The 21,346-nt window shown below is 41.6% G+C and overlaps 1 protein-coding gene across 1 annotated transcript; it reads left to right on the top strand.

The window, feature by feature from the left end:
- Window positions 1-2,773: 2,773 nt before the first annotated feature.
- On the top strand, window positions 2,774-3,682 carry LOC308608051 (beta-defensin 103A-like; the record flags this gene model as incomplete). Its single annotated transcript, XM_081220675.1, has 2 exons — window positions 2,774-2,873; window positions 3,537-3,682. The coding sequence occupies exons 1-2, from the start codon at window positions 2,816-2,818 to the stop codon at window positions 3,680-3,682; spliced, it is 204 nt and encodes a 67-aa protein (XP_081076801.1). The 5' UTR covers window positions 2,774-2,815.
- Between the last annotated feature and the right edge of the window lie 17,664 nt (window positions 3,683-21,346).

Below are 21,346 nucleotides of genomic sequence, written 5' to 3'. Positions count from 1 at the left end.
AGTGGGGTGAGGACCACTGCCACGGCCCACTCCGCAGTCCCCAGTTTCCAAATCAGCTGACAAGAATAAGTGGCTTTCGCTCCCAAAGAACCTCTTATGAAATAGTGGTGCTGCCTTGGAAAGCCCTCCCTGCTTTGAAGGAACAGGTTAGACCCTGGGTTCACCGTGGAGGTCTGCTCTCCAAGTGGGAAAGTAAGTCCTCACCGGTCACCAGAGCTCTGAGGGCTCCAGCCCCGCGCCTGGGCGGAGAGCTGGTCCTAATTCTCTGTGACACCCCTGCAACTATCTCTTTTACCCCCTGTGAGGCCGACTGAGACTCTTGACCCGGTCAGCCCCTGCCCACCCGGAATTAATCTCCTTCTCCGGTTAAACATGTCTGCATTGGGGAAGCAAATTAGCGCAGCCACTGTGGAAAACGGTATGGAGGTTTCTCAAAAAAAACTAAAAATAGAACTACCATATGACCCAGCAATTCCATTCCTGGGTATATATTAAAAAAAAAAAACAGGTCTTCCCTGGTGGCGCAGTGGTTGAGAGTCCACCTGCCGATGCAGGGAGCGCGGGTTCGTGCCCCGGTCCGGGAAGATCCCACATGCTGCAGAGCGGCTGGGCCCGTGAGCCATGGCCGCGGAGCCTGCGCGTCTGGAGCCTGTGCTCCGCAACAGGAGAGGCCACAACAGTGAGAGGCCTGCGTACCGCAAAAAAAAACGAAAACCAAAACAAACAAAAAAAACAACTAAAACCACTAATTTGAGAAGATACATACACCCCAGTGTTCATAGCAGCATTATTTACAATTGCCGAGACATGGAAGCAACATAAGTGTCCATCAACAGATGAATAGACAAGGAAGATGTGGTATATGTATATAATGGAATACTACTCGGCCATAAAAGGAACAAAATAATGCCATTTGCAGCAACATGAATGGACTTGGAGGATATCGTGCTAAGTGAAATAAGTCAGACAGAGAAAGACAAATACTGTACAATATTACTTATTTGTGGAATCTAAAAAATACAACAAACTAGTAAACATCACAAAAAAGCAGACTCACAGATATAAAGAACAAACTAGCAGTTACCAGTGGGGGGAGGGAAGGGGGAGGGGCAGTATAGGGAGAGGGGAGTAAGAGGTACAAACTATTAGGTATAAAATAAGCTACAAGGATATATTGTACAATATGGGGAATATAGCCAGTATTTTATATTAACAACATTATAATACAGGGAATATAGCCAGTATTTTATATTTTTAAAAGTGTGACTCACTATATTGTATACCTGTAACATATAATATTGTACATCAACTATACTTCAACTAATTAACGAATTAAAATAAAAATATCTACTTTGTCTCAAATCCTGAACTGATGAGGGAAGTTAGATTTTAAAAATATGAAGTGCCTACAACTCGAAATTCTTCTTAAATCTGCTATCCAAACTTGCCTTTCAGCATGAATTACCTTTCTTCGACATTTCTACAGCCTTGTGCTGGAACCCTTATTATGGCCCTTATTAATATCCATTCTCTATGGTTTCTTTGATTCTATGCCCGTCTACATGGGAGTTCCCTGAGAGAAAGTGCCAGAACTGGCCCCTCTTTGTATTTGACCCCTTCCATCCCCTCACCTACCCCAAGCACATGGTACTTTATCAGAATTTGAGTTCAGAATTTGCTTACAGAATCCAATAGGTACAACAGGATCCTGAACCCACAGTCCTAGACCTAAGACACCCCAGAACCCTGGTGGGCGCATTACAATTGCTTTCACACAAAGCAAAGCCAACCAACACCATGATGATTTCAGCTTCCAAGGAAATAATCTATCGAGTATAACCCACTGATTGGATTTCTTAACAGTTAAGCCTAATAATTTTTTTAAAAAGCCGTTGGTCCCCTAAATATTGAATCTATATCCAGTGGAAATCACCTGACCCCTGGACTTCCTTGAATGCTCATGACACAGGAGTAACCAGAGGTCGTAAGTGTATCTTCCGAAGCCCCTCATTTGTATAGGGAGTGTCACCAATGAAGAGGTGAAGTCAGTCCATCAAATGTATCACCCCAACATCCGCTTTCTCTGATAAAGGAAAGTGAGACACCTTCTTGACTCATGATTTTGTAGTTTTCAGAAAACAATGAAGTATAAGCTGTGTTTCACCCAAGGGGCAACACCCCGTCACAGGCCAAGGGGCATAAGGGCAGGGTCTCTGGAATGTAGCCCACTCTTCCTCCCTTCCCACACTGCTTAAAAGCTGATCCTGTTTCAGAGCAATTTCAGGCGTATCCGTGCAGGCTCAGGGCGTGGCCTAGCCCCAGTTTACGCCTAGATTCTGAATATACCAGTCTTGGACTGGCCTGATGTGGTTCCCAGTGGCCCTCGAGCTCTCCCAGGACTTTAGGAAGAGGCAAAAGCTCAGAAGGACCACAGTGGAGACAGGTGAGCTCCCAGCTACGTGCCCTAGGCCTCCCTATGCAGGAGCAGGCAGGTCTTTCCCACCTGTGCTGGCAGCCAGATCTAAGCCAGACCTACACAAGCACCCAGAGCTTAGAGGCATCAGGACAGCCCGGCGCTCACATCAAGCTCTGTGTCCCCCTTAGGTTTCTAATTAACTCCTGGGAGGAATGGGCGTGGTCTGCTTTGTAAGATACGTTGGCATGAAGCATCAGGAAATACGTCATATTGTCATAGCTGTAATATTACAGGAATTGCAGCTTTTGAATGCTTCTCCCTGTGGCTGTGGACCTGGAGCCTTTTTAAAGTGAGCCAGTGCACACTCCTGTCCAGTCGCAGCTGCGAAGCCGGCCAGCCATGAGGGTCTACTACCTCCTCTTTGCATTGTTCTTCTTGTTCTTGCTGCCTGTTCCAGGTAAGAGGGGCTGGGACATGAGAGGGCTGAAAGGATTGAGAATATATCATTCAGAGTCAGCCCTCTCCATTCTTCCGGGAATTTTAGACAAAATAGATGTATTGTCTGGGAACTAGACATAACCAATCTTTTTCTTTCTGACAAAGACCATTAAGAACCTTAAAGTAAGTGTCTCGATCTCTTCTGATTCACTCTTAAGAGAAGAACCAGATCACAAAAGCCACCCCTTCCCGGGAAGGCTGTTATACCTGTTAATGAGACGGGAAGAAAGTGATGTAAAACTTTAATACCAAGAGGGAAAATTGACAATCTAAGAACAGAAGCACAGACTTCCCTTTTATTAGCTTAATGGTTGGTGGTAGAGTCTTTTGGCCTCTAGAGAGTCCTGGGGGGCCACCGTGGCCCCGGCCTCCCAGGTGGCAGTTCACGAGGGGGGCTGCCCCTGGTCATGCCACTTTCTCAGCACCTCGGCAGTTTATGGCTGAGCTGAACCCATGGACACATTGTTAGTTGCTTAGTCCCACCTTCTACTTTCCTCCTGATGGTATAGAAAAAGGAAAAAGAAATAAAAGAAAGGCCACAGATCAGTTATTTGAGGAATTCCAAAAGCCTAGGTCTTGCACTTCCTAAAACCTTCCCCTGCTTTCCGTTTCTTCATTGCAGGCAGTGGAGGAATCATAAATATATTACAAAAGTATTATTGCAAAATAAGAGGCGGCCGGTGTGCTCTGTTTGGCTGCCTTCCAAGGGAGATACCCTTAGGCCGTTGTTCCCAAAGTGGTCGAAAATGCTGCCGATGGAAGAAATGAAAAATCCAGAAGCACGATGAGAAAGTTGCCAAGTGTGAAAAGGCTCCCTCGAAGTCTATAGAAGCCAAATCAAATTAAAGATTTTTCACGAAAAAATTAGAAGGTGGATTATTTCTTTTTCTTTTAATAGTGGTGACTGTGCTACTTGTTACCAAACAGGCAACTTAGAAAGTCTTGGTGACTCACCTTTAATTCAAATAAAGTATTATCTCTAGAGCAATCCACAAGAGGATCTAAACTGATGTTCCAAGGCTTATCAGATTTTATTCCTCTTTTGCAAATTTTGCACCCCAGCGACACAGGCCTCCTCATTCTTCCTGAAATATTTTCTTCACTTTCTTGTCACCCATTTTGAGCTTTCCATTTCATCTATCTGCCATAGCCTCTCCCCATCAAATCTATGTCTAATTTTTTGATGATGTCCATTCTGACTGGTGTGAGGTGATACCTCATTGTAGTTTTGATTTGCAGTTCTCTAATGATTAATGATGTTGAGCATTCTTTCATGTGTTTGTTGGCCATCTGTATGTCTTCTCTGGAGAAATGTCTATCTAGGTCTTCCGCCCATTTTCGGATTGGGTTGTTTGTTTTTCTGATATTGAGCTGTACGAGCTGCTTGTATATTTTGGAGATTAATCCTTTGGCAGTTGCTTCATTTGCAAATATTTTCACCCATTCTGAGGGTTGTCTTTTCATCCTGCTTATGATTTCCTTTGCTGTGCAAAAGCTTTTAAGTTTCATTAGGTCCCATGTGTTTATTTTTGTCTTTATTTCCATTTCTCTAGGAGGTGGGTCAAAAAGGATCTTGCTGTGATGTATGTCACAGCGTGTTCTGCCTATGTTTTCCTCTAAGAGTTTGATAGTTTCTGGCCTTACATTTAGGTCTTTAATCCATTTTGAGTTTATTTTTGTGTATGGTGTTAGGGAGTGATCTAATCTCATACTTTTACATGTACCTGTCCAGTTTTCCCAGCACCACTTATTGAAGAGGCTGTCTTTTCTCCATTGTATATTCTTGCCTCCTTTATCAAAGATAAGAGGGTGTGGAGAAAAAGGAACACTCTTGCACTGTTGGTGGGAATGTAAATTGATACAGCCGCTATGGAGAACGGTATGGAGGTTCCTTAAAAAACTAAAAATAGAACTACCATATGACCCAGCAATCCCACTACTGGGCATATACCCTGAGAAAACCATAATTCAAAAAGCGTCATGTACCAAAATGTTCATTGCAGCTCTATTTACAATAGCCAGGACATGGAAGTAACCTAAGTGTCCATCAACAGAAGAATGAATAAAGAAGATGTGGCACATATATACAATGGAATATTACTCAGCCATAAAAAGAAACGAATTGACTTATTTGCAGTGAGGTGGATGGACCTAGAGTCTGTCATACAGAGTGAAGTAAGTCAGAAAGAGAAAAACAAATACCATATGCTAACACATATATATGGAATCTAATTAAAAAAAAAGGTCATGAAGAACCTAGGGGTAAGACGGGAATAAGACACAGACCTACTAGAGAATGGACTTGAGGATATGGGGAGGGGAAAGGGTAAGCTGTGACAAAGCGAGAGAGTGGCATGGACATATATCCACTACCAAACATAAGGTAGATAGCTAGTGGGAAGAAGCCGCATAGCACAGGGAGATCAGCTCGGTGCTTTGTGACCACCTAGAGGGGGGATAGGGAGGGTGGGAGGGAGGGAGACACAAGAGGGAGGAGATATGGGGATATATGTATATGTATAGCTGATTCACTTTGTTATACAGCAGAAACCAGCACACCATTGTAAAGCAATTATACTCCAATAAAGATGTTAAAAAAAAAAAAAAAAGAAAGCCCTGGACAAAATCCGGGACAGAGATGCACTAAATGACTCTCACTCAAGAGCTCCCTGTGGAGTTAGGCTGAAGTCGCGCTTCACCCGCTCACCCATGGTTAGCTCCTCTGCTGATCCTGCCCCCTCATTCCCTGCTCCTGGCATCTCCTGCTATGTCACAAGACACCCCCAACCTCTGTGACTTAAAACAACCATTTATGACAGCGTCTGATGGTCTGTGAGTTGACCGGGCTCAGCTGCTTGGTTCTCACTTGCATTCTCCGATGCAGTTACCCTCAGATGGCAGGTGGGGCTGAGCTCCTGAGAACCCTCTCAAGGATCCTCCCAGCATCTCAGCTGGGATGGCTGGAGTCCCTGGCCTCTTGTGTGGCATCTCCTTCCCACTTCATGTGGCTGGCTTGGGGCTTCCTCAAACCTGGTGGTCCCAGGATAGTTGGATTTCTTTTTTTTTTTTTTGAATTTTTATTGGGGTAGAGTTGACTTACAATGTTGTGTTAGTTTCAGGCATACAGCAAAGTGTATCAGTTATACATATATATATATATCCATTCTTTTTCAGATTCTTTTCCCGTATAGGTCATTACAGAGTATTGAGTAGAGTTCCCTGAGCCCTACAGCAGGTCCTTATTAGTTCTCTATTTCATATATAGTAGTGTGTGCATGTTAATCCCAATCTCGTAATTTGTCACGTCCCCCGCGTTTCCCCTTTGGTAACCATAAATTTGATTTCGAGATCTGTGATTCGGTTTCTGTTTTATAAATAGTTCATTTGTATCATTTTTTATTAGATTCCACATATAAGTGTTATCATATGGTATTTGTCTTTCTCTGACTTACTTCACTTAGTATGATAATCTCTAGGTCCATCCATGTTGCTGCACATGGCATATTTCATTCTCTTTTATGGCTGAGTAAAATTCCACTGTACATATGTACCACATCTTCTTTATCTACATGGACTTCTTAAAGCAAAGCTGGCTTCCCCCAGAGCAAGTGTTCTTAGAAACCCGGGCAGAAGCTGCAAGGTTTCTTGTGACCTAGTCTCAGAAGACACACAGTGCCCCTTGCACCATATTTAATTGGTAGGCAATGGCTCACAGGGCCAGGCCAGACTCGAGAGAAGGGGCTACACAGGGGTGTCAATGCCCGACAGGGAAGGAATGGGATCTGAAACTCGAGGTGGCCAAGTCTGTGTAGATGAACCCTCTGGGCCTGTGTGAAGAAATGGGCAGGGTCTGGGATTTTATTTTTTTGCAAAGCCAACAAATTAGCCTGCACTGCTTCATGGATGCTGGCAGAAAACACAGGACTCCAGAGTCAGAGACATAGTACTTTATTACTCAGGCAAAAGCGTTAACCGGGCTTCCCTGGTGGTGCAGTGGTTGGGAGTCCGCCTGCGATGCAGGGCACACGGGTTCGTGCCCCGGTCCGGGAAGATCCCACATGCCGCGGAGCGGCTGGGCCCGTGGGCCATGGCCACTGAGCGGGCGCGTCCGGAGCCTGTGCTCCGCAACGGGAGAGACCACAACAGTGAGAGGCCCGCATACCGCAAAAAAAAAAAAAAGCGTTAACCAAAGCTCCGAGCTGGTTGGTTCCCATGCCCTTTGATTCCCAAGGGAGGTTGCAAAGGGCCCGTGATGTGTGTCTGTGCACACAGGGGTTGAGTGTAAGAGAGAAGCACTGAATGACTGTGATAGTTTCCTACAATCTTATGTTCTGCTGGTTCTGAGTGGGGTGTGTGCAAATCTCCAGCTATGGTTGCTAATGAATTCTCCTGCATAGTTTTATGAGTTGTTGCTTTGAACATCTTGAAGCATAAATGCTCATGAAAAATTATCCAGCCTATTTTAAGTCTTCAGTTGGTTATCCGTCATTGATTTCCAACCTATGCTTCTTTCCCCTACCAATATCCTGTTAGTCTTTGGGGACAAGTCGTCAAAGTTTGTTTAGTGTGAGTCTTACAGTTTAAAGTTTGTGTGACTCTTACTGTGCCCTGGTTAGAGACATCCTCCCTCTGGGAGCAGGACCTCCAGACCCACAGAGCTTAGGCCTGTGGGGGGATGGGACACACAAATTCCCTGAGCGAGTCATTGGGAGTGATGCGGAGCAAGGCCACTCCTGCTTTTACCCCTTGGTTCTCAGATCCATGTGTGTATCAAAAGATAGAATAGAAGGGGACATAGCACCGTAAAAGAGCCACTGGATCCAGGTTTACACTGCACCCTAAAAATGGCACACTTCACAGGCCTCCAGCTGCAGGGAGCGTACTTGATCCAGCGCCCTGGCTGCTTTGTATGCCACCTTATCTACTACCCTGGGCCGTGTTCACAGCTCGGGCAAAGAGTGGCCGTAGTAATAAGGCCGGGCTGTCCCTTGAAGAGATGGGACACTGCATTGCCACTTTCTGCTGCTTGCAGAGACTGCATGGCAGCAACAAAGCCCGCAAGACTCAGCAAACCACTAGTGAAGGAGAAAAATCACAGCGCTGCGATGAACACTCTGTATTTTTGTGCCCATGTTGGAGAATTTTTTCACAGAATAAAGGTCTATCTTGGGTATGGACAGTGGGATTTGCTGATTTCTAATGTAAGTGCAAGGGTCAAGACCTAAGAAAATGATTGGAAACAATCTAAATGGCTGTAAATGGCAGATGTGCTACATCAACAGTAGCTCAAGGGGCTGGGACTGAAAACTCCAACCTCTAATCACTGGCTCACCTGCAACCAGTTCCCACCCTCAGGGCCAAAAGTCACCGAGTTAACACAACAAAAGACAACTTTGTCACTCTCATCACAGGAAATTCCAAGGTTTTAGGAGCTTTGCCCTAGAAATGAGGACAAAGACCAAATTGATGATTCTTATTCCAAATCACACTATCGCAGGTAAACAGTTCAGTGGTGTCAAGTATAAGTTGTGCTTTGCACGATGAGACGTAGTGTTAAAGGTATTCGCAATTTTCATCTCGCAACCCTGAAACTCCATATCCATCCAACCCTAACTCCCTCTTCCTTCTTCTCCCCATCTCCTGGCAATTATTCTACTTTCTGTCTCTATGAATTTGACTCCTCTAGGGACCTGTGTTGTAGCACCTGTCAGATTTTCCTGCCTTTTCTTTTCTTTAACATCTTTATTGGAGTAGAATTGCTTTACAATGGTGTGTTAGTTGCTGCTGTATAACAAAGTGAATCAGCTATACATATACATATGTCCCCATATCTCCTCCCTCTTGCGTCTCCCTCCCACCCTCCCTATCCCACCCCCCTAGGTGGTCACAAAGCACCGAGCTGATCTCCCTGTGCTATACGACTGCTTCCCACTAGCTATCTGTTTTACGTTTGGTAGTGTGTATATGTCCATGCCACTCTCTCACTTCGTCCCAGCTTACCCCTCCCCCTCCCCATGTCCTCAAGTCCATTCTCTACGTCTGTGTCTTTATTCTTGTCCTGCCCCTAGGTTCATCAGAACCATTTTTTTTTTTTTTAGATTCCATATATTTGTGTTAGCATACGGTATTTGTCTTTCTCTTTCTGACCTACTTCACTCTGTATGACAGACTCTAGGTCCATCCACCTCACTACAAATAACTGAATTTCGTTTCTTTTTATGGCTAATATTCCATTGTATATATGTGTCACATCTTCTTTATCCATTCATCTCTTGATGGACACTTAGGTTGCTTCCATGTCCTGGCTATTATAAAAAGAGCTGCAATGAACATTGTTGTACATGTCTCTTTTCTTTTTTTAAAAAAATTGTTTATTTACTTGGTTGTACCTCATCTTAGTTACGGCAGGTGGGCTCCTTAGTTGTGGCATGTGAACTCTTAGCTGTGGCATGCATGTGGGACCTAGTTCCCCGACCAGGGATTGAGCCCAGGGCCCCTGCACTGGGGGCTCGGAGACCCATCCACCGAACCACCAGGGAAGTCCCCATGTCTCTTTTTGAATTATGGTTTTCTCAGGATATATGTCCAATAGTGGGATTGCTGGGTCATATGGTAGTTCTATTTTTACCTTTTTAAGGAACCTCCCTACTGTTCTCCATAGTGTCTGTATCAATTTACATTCCCACCGACAGTGCAAGAGGGTTCCCTTTTCTCCACATCCTCTCCATCATTTATTGTTTGTAGACTTTTTGATGATGGCCATTCTGACTGGTGTGAGGTGATACCTCATTGTGGTTTTGATTTGCATTTCTCTAATGATTGGTGATGTTGAGCATCCTTTCATCTGTTTGTTGGCCATCTGTATATCTTCTTTGGAGAATGTCTATTTAGGTCTTCTGCCCATTTTTGGATTGGGTTGTTTGTTTTTTTTGATATTGAGCTGAATGAGCTGCTTGTATATTTTGGAGGTTAATCCTTTGTCCATTGATTCATCTGCAAATATTTGCTCCCATTCTGAGGGTTGTCTTTTCGTCTTGTTTATGGTTTCCTTTGCTGTGCCAAAGCTTTTAAGTTCCATTAGGTCCCATTTGTTTATTTTTGTTTTTATTTCCATTTTTCTAGGAGGTGGGTCAAAAAGGATCTTGCTGTGATGTATGTCATAGAGTGTTCTGCCTATGTTTTCCTCTAAGAGTTTGATAGTGTCTGGCCTTACATTTAGGTCTTTAATCCATTTTGAGTTTATTTTTGTGTATGGTGTTAGGAAGTGTTCTAACTTTATTCTTTTACCTGTAGCTGTCCAGTTTTCCCAGCACCACTTATTGAAGAGGCTGTCTTTTCTCCACTGTATAATCTTGCCTCCTTCATCAAAGATGAGGTGACCATATGGGTGTGGGTTTATCTCTGGGTTTTCTATTCTGTTCCATTGGTCTATATTTTTGTTTTTGTGCCAGTACCATACTCTCTTGATTACTGTAGCTTTGTAGTATAGTCTGAAGTCAGGGAGCCTGATTCCTCCAGCTCCGTTTTTCTTTCTCAGGATTGCTTTGGCTATTCGGGGTCTTTTGTGTCTCCATACAAATTGTGAAATTTTTTGTTCTAGTTTTGTGAAAAATGCCAGTGGTAGTTTGATAGGGATTACTTTGAATCTGTCGATTGCTTTGGGTAGTAGAGTCATTTTCACAATGTTGATTCTTCCAATCCAAGAACATGGTATATCTCTCCATCTGTTTGTATCATCTTTATTTTCTTTCATCAGTGTCTTCTAATTTTCTGCATACAGGTGTTTTGTCTCCTTAGGTAAGTTTATTCCTAGGTATTTTATTCTTTCTGTTACAATGGTGAATGGGAGTGTTTCATTAATTTCTCTTTCAGCTTTTTCATCATTAGTATATAGGAATGCAAGAGGTTTCTGTGCATTAACTTTGTATCCTGCTACTTTACCAAATTCATTGATTAGCTCTAGTAGTTTTCTGGTGGCATCTTTAGGGTTCTCTATGTGAAGTATCATGTCATCTGCAAACAGCGACAGTTTTACTTCTTCTTTTCAGGTTTGGATTCCTTTTATTTCTTTTTCTTCTCTGATTGGCTAAAACTTCCAAAACTATGTTGAATAATACTGGTGAGAGTGGACAACCTTGTCTTGTTCCTGATCTTAGAGGAAACGGTTTCAGCTTTTCACCATTGAGTACGAGGTTGGCTGTGGGTTTGTCATGTATGGCCTTTATTACGTTGAGGTAGATTCCCTCTATGCCTACTTTCTGGAGACTTTTTATCATAAAAGGGTGTTGAATTTTGTTGAAAGCTTTTTCTCCATCTTTTGAGATTATCATATAGTTTTTCTCCTTCAGTTTGTTAATATGGTGTATCACATTGATTGATTTGCGTATATTGAAGAATCCTTGCATTCCTGGAATAAACCCCACTTGATCATGGTGTATGATCCTTTTAATGGGCTGTTGGATTCTATTTGCTTTATTTTGTTGAGGATTTTTGCATCTATGTTCATCAGTGACATTGGCCTGTAGTTTTCTTTTTTTTGTGACATTTTTGTCTGGTTTTGGCGTCAGGGTGATGGTGGCCTCATAGAATGAGTTTGGGAGTGTTCCTCCCACTGCTATATTTTGGAAGAGTTTGAGAAGGATAGGTGTTAGCCCTTATATTTCCTTTCCTTCCTTTTTAAGGCTGAATAATATTCTATCATAAGGAAATACCACATTTTGTTTGTCCATTCTTCCCTTGTTGGGCACTTGGATCGCTACCTCTTGGCTGTCACTGCTATGAACAAACATCTCTATGAAATCCTGCTTTCAGTTATTTTGGATGTATACCCAGAATTGGAATTGCTGGATCATATGACAATTGGTCCCCTCATATTTTCCTTCTTTTTTTTTTTTTTTTTTGGCCATGCCACGAGGCATGCAAGATCAAACTTAGTTCCCTAACCAGGGATTGAACCTGCAACCCCTGCAGTGGAAGCGTGGAATTTTAACCACTGGACCATCAAGGAAGTCCAGTCACCGAAACTTTTAAATATATTTTTTAAAAGGGTATGTTCTCTACATGTTTTAATTGCTGATAAATAAATTATCACCTGGGCCAAACAAAGAAACCTGGACATTATTTCATACAAATACACGTCAGTATTATATTTTGACATTCTTGTTTTCTCCACTCGCTATCCTTTAGCCTTTTTACTACTTAACTCTGCGGTAAAGAGGAGGTACAATAAGTCAGCCAGGTAAGAGTAGTATAAATCCGACACCTCAGGGAGCAGTATTCAGTTTCAACAGCCCTGAAGAACTGAAAACGACCAAATAAAAAGTGGGTAGAAAATGGAAAGATCCGAAGCCAAAAAATTGAGAGAAAATGAAAAGACTACTTTTAAATTGCGGGGGAGAGTGTTATCTATGTTTCCATTTAAAAATTTAGGTGACTTTTCATATAAGATATGGGTTAAAAAGTTATATAAAAGTGCTTTTACAAAACACGTTAGATAGAGCTCTTCCCCGAAGCGCTGTTGGAAATGCCTTTGGGAACAGTGATCGTCATCATTTTTTCTTTTGGACAGAAACACTGAACAGTATCACTTATGTTTTGTGTCAATATTTTTTTTTATTCTTTCAGTTTCATTTGCTAGTATTTTCTAGAACAGAAATTACCTAGAGGGCTCATACTTTCCTAGCAGTCCTGTAAAATATTCTGGTTGGAGAATTGGGGCAGCAAAAATCTCAATGGTTTTAATAGATAGAATATTTCCAAGTTGTTCATAAAATTATAAAATTAATAAGGGATGTATCAAAATAGACTTTGAGGGCTTCCCTGGTGGCGCAGTGGTTGAGAATCTGCCTGCTAATGCAGGGGACACGGGTTTGAGCCCTGGTCTGGGAGGATCCCACATACCGCGGAGCAACTAGGCCCGTGAGCCACAACTACTGAGCCTGCACATCTGGAGCCTGTGCTCCCCAACAAGAGAGGCCATGATAGTGAGAGGCCCGCGCACCGCGATGAAGAGTGGCCCCCGCTAGCCACAACTAGAGAAAGCCCTCGCACAGAAACGAAGACCCAATACAGCAAAAATCAATAAATAAATTAAAAAAAAGAATTTAACAATTATGATTTCAAAAAGAAAAAAAAATAGACTTTGAAAACTCAAGCTAATCAGTTTCTGAGCGGGTCAGATGTGTGGCCAGCTCCATGGGATCACCTGGGACCCTGCTTTCTGTACTCTGATACCTCCCTGGGGAAGGGGATGAGATTGCTGACAGAAAATGCATGATTTGAGCACTGATCAAAGTAACTTTATTAGAACTATTGATACCTCCTTCCGTTCTGTTGAGTACTATACAGAAGTGAATGTCAAGGTTTCTGCAATGTGGGATCAGAGCATGACGTGGGGATCCCTGAACTACTTGTTATGATGGACCCCTTCTCTCAGCCTACAGAGCTACACAGCTCAAGTGTGGAGAGATGTACAGATTGCAGGATCAGCTGGACTCAGCAGAATGGCTGATGTGGGACTTAAGGTCTGTGTTCAGTAAAGAAGTGAGTTCAGTTTTTAATATCCAACTGGCTGCCAACATACTGTCTCCCCAGGTGAGTTTTTTTGTGTTAAGGTGCATCGAAGGCATTAGATATTTCACACCCTAGTCTTGTGGTAGGAGAAATATGTCCGCCAAGGTCACGGACTAAAGGAAGTCACATGCTGAAGTCCTAACTCCCAAAGTGACTGTTTTTGGACTTTAAGGAGGTAATTAAGGGCAAATGCGCTCATACAGGTGGGGCTCTAATCCTACAGGACTGGTGTCTTTATAAGAAGAGACTCCAGACATCTCTCTCTCTGCGCCTGCACAGAGGCCCATGCGAGGACAAAACGAGGAGATGGCCTCACCAAAAACTGAACCAGCTGGCACCTTGATCTTGACTTCCGGCCTCGAGGGCTGTGAGACAATAAATTCCTGTTATTAAGCCCCCCAGTCTGTGCTATTTTGTTATGTCAGCCTGGATAGATGAATACAGTAGTTTACCTAATCAATACCAGCTCCTTTCACGACATCCACAGTACATTTGAAGGAGAAAGTTCTTTTTTTTTTTTTTCCAAAAGAAAGATTTCTTATTACTTGCAGCAAGTAAGGAAAACCCCGGGGATCTTTCCCAAAGCAGCGTCTCCCCAGATAGCAAAATTGGGGAAGTTTTAAGCTAAGGGAACATGCATGTTCATGAAGGGACTTGAGCTGAGGAGAATTCAGCATAGAATTGGGGAAAGGTCCACAGAGTCCAAGCTTTAGTTCAAGTCCAGCAGGAAGTTCTTTAAACGCTTTGGACTCCATAACAAAAAATTCTTGTTATAGTTCCAGTAAGACTCTATGTTGTAAGTATAGCTACACCAGTCCTTGGTATGATGGGTTTATAGTTACAACAACAACTTCATGTGGAAACGGATGGTCCAAAGCATTCTGCTGATGGTATGTTCATTTCTTCACCTTCACATGGAAACGCACAGAAAAGGATCCAAACTGGACATCCCTTCTGGGGAGAGGAACAGCTTTATGGGAGTCAAGGTAGATGCTCACTTTTCCCCTACATGCTTAAAATCATTTTTGACAGTGAGCACATATTCATGTATTACTCTTGCATTTTATTTTATTTTTTAAAATTTTTATTCATTTATTTATTTATTGGCTGTGTTGGGTCTTCATTGCTGCACGCGGGCTTTCTCTAGTTGCAGTGAGCGGGGGCTATTCTTTGTTGTGGTGCGCGGGCTTCTCATTGCAGTAGCTTCTCTTGCTGCGGAGTACGGGCTCTAGGCATGCGGGCTTCAGTAGTTGTGGCACCCAGGCTCAGTAGTTGTGGCTCATGGGCCTAGTCGCTCCGCGGCATGTGGGATCTTCCCCGACCAGGGCTCGAACCCATGTGCCCTGCATTGGCAGGCATATTCTTAACCACTGCGCCACCAGGGAAGTCCCACTCTTGCACTTTAAAAGAAAGCAATACCAATATTGAGGGAGATAAAAAGATCACATTAGCGGCTGCATTGGAGAAGAGCGATGATGTATGTGAAGAAAGTATTTTGGAAGCTATAGAGGTGAACCAGACCAAAAATAATGGTGGATTTCCCCACTCCCATCAGCATAGTGATAACTCTTGCATGTATCAGTAATTTGTAAAATAACATGAACAAGTGAATTATAGGCTAAAAGTCACTGTGATGTAATTCTATAAGAGAAACAATCTTTTCATCATTACAACATGCTTACCTTTAGGCAAAATGTGTCTGACTTTGCCAACAGAATCCAACAATTTGTAAAAAGGTTTGAAAAGTTATTGCGACCGTTTACAGGAAATACTGGATACGTGCAGCCACCACTTAGGAAGAGTTTGGGGTTTTTGACATTTTGGTGATCGTTTATAAGACTTGCATCACTAACAGGAACACAAATTCGGCTATAATTTTCTTCTCAACGAAAGGGACGCAGGACCGAGGACCTGCCCTGGAGTCACGGCAGGTATTGCCTGCAGCTCTGATTTGTACCACCAGATGGCGCTGCTCCGCTTTGAAAATTTTAAGGACTGACACGCACAGCAAGAGTTCATCAAGAAACAGGCGTATAACCAGCGCCTTTTACCTGTAAACATGTATTTGACTTTCGCTTAGCAACATTGTGCATGTTACGATTAAGGTGACCACTGTGGAAAAGTGTGTCACAAGCACGTATTTCAACCTCCAGCATTCCGTACGCAGATGCCCTTGTGCTATATATATGCACACACACACTATATAATATATATGTATATGTAAATATGTATGTTATATATTTGGAACTATATATATATATTATATATAGATTAGGACATATAGAACTAGTGAAATTAACCGGGATGAAACAAGAAAAGATTGAATCACTTAATATTGCTTTAAAAATATTACACAAATAATCTAGGTTCAGTTTAGGGAAATTAGAAAATTCAGATAATCAAAATAACAATAAATTAATTTACAATCTTTCAACACAGCTTTTACAAAAGCAAGGCTGGCTGCTTTTGGAATATTGCAAATCCAGGAAAGCAAAAGAGACCTCAATGTTGACTGTTTTTAACACTGTTGGTCCTTCATATTGTTCTGGGGCAGTGCTAGTCTTCCTAATTTTCCCCCTTACTCCTGCTTTAAATACTGGATTTCATCAGTTCTGCGTTGCAGACATGTTTTAACTTTTGCATCTCTGAAATTGCGATACAGTCTACTACTGGTTTTTGCTTTGCCGCCTCTGAGGGCCAGGGGGCAGTGCTGGCGTGGCTATCAGTGAGCAGGCGTTGACAGCCTTTGCTGAAAAAACCTGGAAGCCAAGGTCTCCATCTGTAACTTCTAGAGAAAAAACAGTCGTGGGAGAAAGTGGGAAAGATGGGGAAAGAGGTGTATTTGTCAACATTCCTGAGTCAGGATCAAAAGTAGACCAGTACTCCATAATTGCAAAGCAGGCTTCAAAGCTCAGAAATAATAGCTTTCAGCTGAGTTATGGATTCTTTTAAGAAGTGCTACATCACCAGCACTTCAAATGGTACAAAGGGTGATTTGGGGTAAAAAAAAAAAAATGTGTATCTCTGAGACAAAAAGTATTTCAAAAGAGTTGGACTCAAACATGAAAAAGTTTTAGAAAAACCCTAATGATATATTTTGCTTTTATTTTCCCTTGTATTATAAAATTAGCATGAAACCAATCTCGATCTAATTAATTCTAAATGAGTTCTTTCAAGAACTATATATAAAAATTCCAGGTGGTAACTGTGCCACAGTTTAATAGGCAGAAATTTTTTTCTCTCTCTATGGAACATAAAACAATGGTGCATTCTATGATCAATGACATTTTAGATTAGATGGAATTAAGATAGCAAATGTAAACTACTTATGCTGATGGTAGTACAGAGTAATGGTCAAATTTTGCCAACTTTAGACTCAGAAGTGACACTGTCTGTGGGAGACACATCATTTTTTTTTTTTTTTACATCTTTATTGGAGTATAATTGCTTAACAATGGTGTGTTAGTTTCTGCTTTATAACAAAGTGAATCAGTTATACATATACATATGTTCCCATATCCCCTCCCTCTTGTGTCTCCCTCCCACCCTCCCTATCCTACCCCTCCGGGCGGTCACAAATCACCGAGCTGATCTCCCTGTGCTCTGCGGCTGCTTCCCACTAGCTATCTACCTTACGTTTGGTAGTGTATATATGTCCATGCCTCTCTCTCGCTTTGTCACAGCTTACCCTTCCCCCTCCCCATATCCTCAAGTCCATCCTCTAGTAGGAGACACATCATTTAACTTCTCTAGTGCTCAACTGTCTTACACGTAAAAGAGGATAATGACAGTATCTATCTCCTTAGGAGATATTGTATAATTCACTTATTGTTTCAGGCATATAGTATACACCAGTGAGTGCTGACAATTCGCTAATAGTTAGACATTATAGCAGGTGAACTTCACCGGAACTGGCTGTTGGTGGCCACAATTTATTCTATAATTTTTGAACTCCACTCCATAACACACCCATAGTTGTCTCTTATAAAAATCTTTTTCTTCCCCAAATCTTCATGTGAGAAGATAAATTCTCTACAACACTCTCATCTTAGGTGGGTTCATCTGTTCCCATGGCCTCGAATATTAGCTGATGCCCTCAAGTTTACATCTCTATGCTGGACTGTTCCCCTTAGCTCCCATGTTATATATCAAACTGCTTCCTCAGAATCCATGTTTAAACATCTCAAGAATCTTAAACTTAATACAGTCCAAACAGAGCTGATTTGCTTTCATTTCCCTCCCCCAAATCCCATTCCACCTAAATAGGCCCGTCTCAGCAAAAGGCAGCACTATCCACACACTTAGGAAACACCCTGACCCCTCTCTCACCCTCTTCCCGACATTCCATCTGGAAGTACATCTTGATGGCTCTACCTTCTAAATATATATGGACCCTGAGCACTTGGCATCTCCACTGCTAAAGCCCCAGTCTACACCACCTTCAGCTCTCATGGCCAGCTTCTGCAGTGTCCTTCACGGTGGGTCCTCCTGGCTTCAGCACACCCCCTTCTCTCATCCCACAACCCACAGGGCAGCCAGGAGTGATAACTCCTGGCCTTCTTTCTGCGTCTTCAACACACCATTCTGATTAGGTGCACCTTTGCACTTTGTGTTCCCTTAGCTTTTTTACTCCTGTTTACCATTTCAGTCTCCTCTGAAATGTCATCTTTTCATAAGGAGCTGATGGTACTTATTCAGCCATTCTCCTAACATATTACCAATAATACCTCATTTTATCTTTTTCAGAGAATTTGTCAGTGCCTGAATTTTTAATCTATCTCAGTTTTTTTCTAGCTCCCTATATATCCACTGTGTGTTTATTTTCTGACTTCTTCTAGTAGATTCTATACTCCTTAAGGGCAATCTGCTTTCTTCACGATTCCATCCTCGGCCCCTGGAATAATGTTGATATATGGTGGGGACTTATTCACTTATTGAACCTGAGAAGTAGTAGTCTGTATAGTATGGCAGTCTAGGAAAAAGAAAAAAAGCACAGAATTTAAAACGAAAACACCTGGGTTGAATCTTAGCTGTACTTAGTAGCTGTTGGTTTTTATGCTGTAAGCATTTCAGTAAGCTGCTTCAAAACTTTCCAAAAGATTGGGAATATAAACACATTTACAAGTAAAAGTGTGACCCAGGGGAAGTCATTTTATTTCCAGATGGTTTCTTTGTTGTCAAGAAGGAAATGCCAATCTACAGATATGTGATCAATGAATTTTCAATAAAGAGGCCAAGATAATGTGATGGGAGAAAGGATAATCTTGAAAGCAAAAGGTGCCGGAGCAACTGGATATCCATTTGGGAAAATTAACCCCAAGCCCTACCTCACATCATACACAAAAATGAACTCAAAATATATCTCAGACTACATGTAAACATGAAAACTGTAAAACATTTAGAAGAAAAACATAGAAGAAAATCTTAGTGATCTTAGAGAAGGCAAAGTTTTCTTATATAAGATACAAAAATCATGAACTATATAAACAATGACATATTGTACTTCATTAAAATTTAAAACTTGTGCTCTTCAAAAGACACTATTTAGAAAACAAAAAAGCAGTCGCAGTGTGAGAGAAAACATTCATAATATGTATATCTGACACAGGATGTATATAAAAATATTCAAATAACTTAAAGTTCTTTAGTAAGATAACATAATAAAGTGATATGGGCAACAGATTTGAATACAGGTAAAGAAGTGGCCAATGAAAAGATGCTTAACATCATTAGTCATCAGGGAAATGAAAACTAGAACCACAATGTGATCCCACAGTGACGGCCAAGATAAAAGACTATCGATACGAAATGTCGATGAGGCTGTAGACCAATTAGAACTCTCGTCCACGTCTGGTAGGAGTGCAAAATGGCACAGCTACTCTGGAAAATAGTTTCTTATAAAATTAATCAGACACATACCATAAAACTCAGAAATTTTACTCCTAGGTGTTTACCTAAGAGATAGCAAAACTTGTGTCAATCCAAAGACTTGTTCATGAATGTTTATAGTATGTTACTTCATTAGAGCCTCAAACTGGAAATAACCCAAATGTTCATCAACAGATGGATGTATGAATAAACTACAGTATATCCATATAATGTGTACAGTGAAATACTACTCAGCAATAAAAAGAAATGAAGTACTGATAAATGTAATGCCACGGGTGAACCTTGCAAACATTATTATATACAGTTTCATTTATATGAAAGTCTAGGAAAGGTAAAAGTAAGTTACAGTGACATAAAGCATATCTGTGGTCACCTGGGGCTGGCATGGGGCAACTTTATGGGTTGATGGACATATTCCGTGTCTTCCTGTGTTGGTAGTTATGTTTATCAAAACACATCAAACTGTACACTTAAAATGGATGTATTTTATTGGATATTAATTATACCTCAATATAGATGATTTAAAAAGAAAATAGGGAGTACTCATCACTCAGAATTATCATCAGAACATCTGTAGGAGTCTGGCTCTTAAAAATGCTCAATAAATATGGCCGATTCTGAATCTAATTGGGTTAATATTTTCTATACTTTTCATGATTTCTTTCATGAGGTATCAGGAAGTGCCTTGGATTCTGGAAGATTGGGTTCCTTGGGCAAAGAGCCAAAATAGCTCATTATCCTGAGTGAAGGATTCAGAGATTCAGCTTGGCTTCTCGAGCTCAGGGAGGAGATATGGGAGTAGGGGGCTCACTGAAGTCTCACTACAAAGGGACCTTACTCTCTATTTTCCCTTTTCATATGATAGAATCATAGGTTGTTGAGTGGGAAGAAACCTTGTAAATTATCTAGTTCGACCTCCAGTTGCTTCATCTTTGTCATGATCTTTGACTTGCTTTCTCATTTTCACCTCTCTAGGAGCCAAAGAACTCTTGCTCTTTCTTTTTCAAATCTTCCAGGAGCCTGGCAAGGGCTGATTCTTTTGTTTTCCCTTTTCCTTAAGACATGCTTTACTCCACTGCTTTGACTTTTGTATCTAAATTTCATGTGCCCAAAGTTGAAGGTTAAAATTCATTATGCAAAGTCAAGTGAAACTCATATTGAAGAGATAATGTAAATCAGGTGTGTTTATCACCATTTCCATAAAGACATACATTAGGAGATGTGTAAAATGTTGATCTCTCTTCTGTGGCCTTGATGATATTCCTGGACTAATTTACTTTCAGGAGTGTCTTTTCACTTAATGATTCTTGGGGAAGGGCAAATATGTGATGGCTTTGTTCACGGCAGGGACAGTGAGGTGGGCAAGCAGCTTTGTTGGGTCTGATACTTTTCTGTAGTTTGCTATTAGTGAGATTGTGTTGGTCTCAGCCAAGTTACCCAACTTTTCTGAGTGGGAGTGATATTATCAATGTATCAATAGAAAGATTTTTTTCTTTATTGGGAATTATAGAACGCATATGGAAGCCGTTTGGGCCATAGAAGACACTCAACAATGTTAATTTCTTTGTCTCTCCTGCATCTCCCCCAGATTCACCTGGCTTCCCAGGGAATCCGACTCTGGTAGAAGAGTTGTACAAAGCAGAACATTTCTTGGGTTTTCCAGAACAGGGCTGATGTAAAATGTGTAAGACTGTTTGTAAATTTTGTTAAGTATTTGTAAAACCTTTAATTTAGCTTGCCTGAACCTTGGTCCAGCCACTGGCTACTAATTAATAATTTCTTTCCCAGCTTTTGTATCAGGGGTTCATAGGTAGGGACATTGAAAAGTATATCTCTCTCTCTTTACTCAAAGTTGCTGACACAGGAGAATTCTGTTTTTCCTCCTGGACATACAGGGTGAGTCCCTCTAGCTTATGGCTGCTCACATGTCACCTTGGTATAACTAGAAAGATTCATGTTGACCTCATCTGT

The sequence above is a fragment of the Mesoplodon bidens genome, assembly GCF_964165515.1.
Source record: "Mesoplodon bidens genome assembly, chromosome: 20".
Taxonomy (NCBI): domain Eukaryota; kingdom Metazoa; phylum Chordata; class Mammalia; order Artiodactyla; family Ziphiidae; genus Mesoplodon; species Mesoplodon bidens.
The sequence above is the reverse complement of the archived record's forward strand: the minus strand, read 5'-3'. Positions and strand labels throughout refer to the sequence as shown.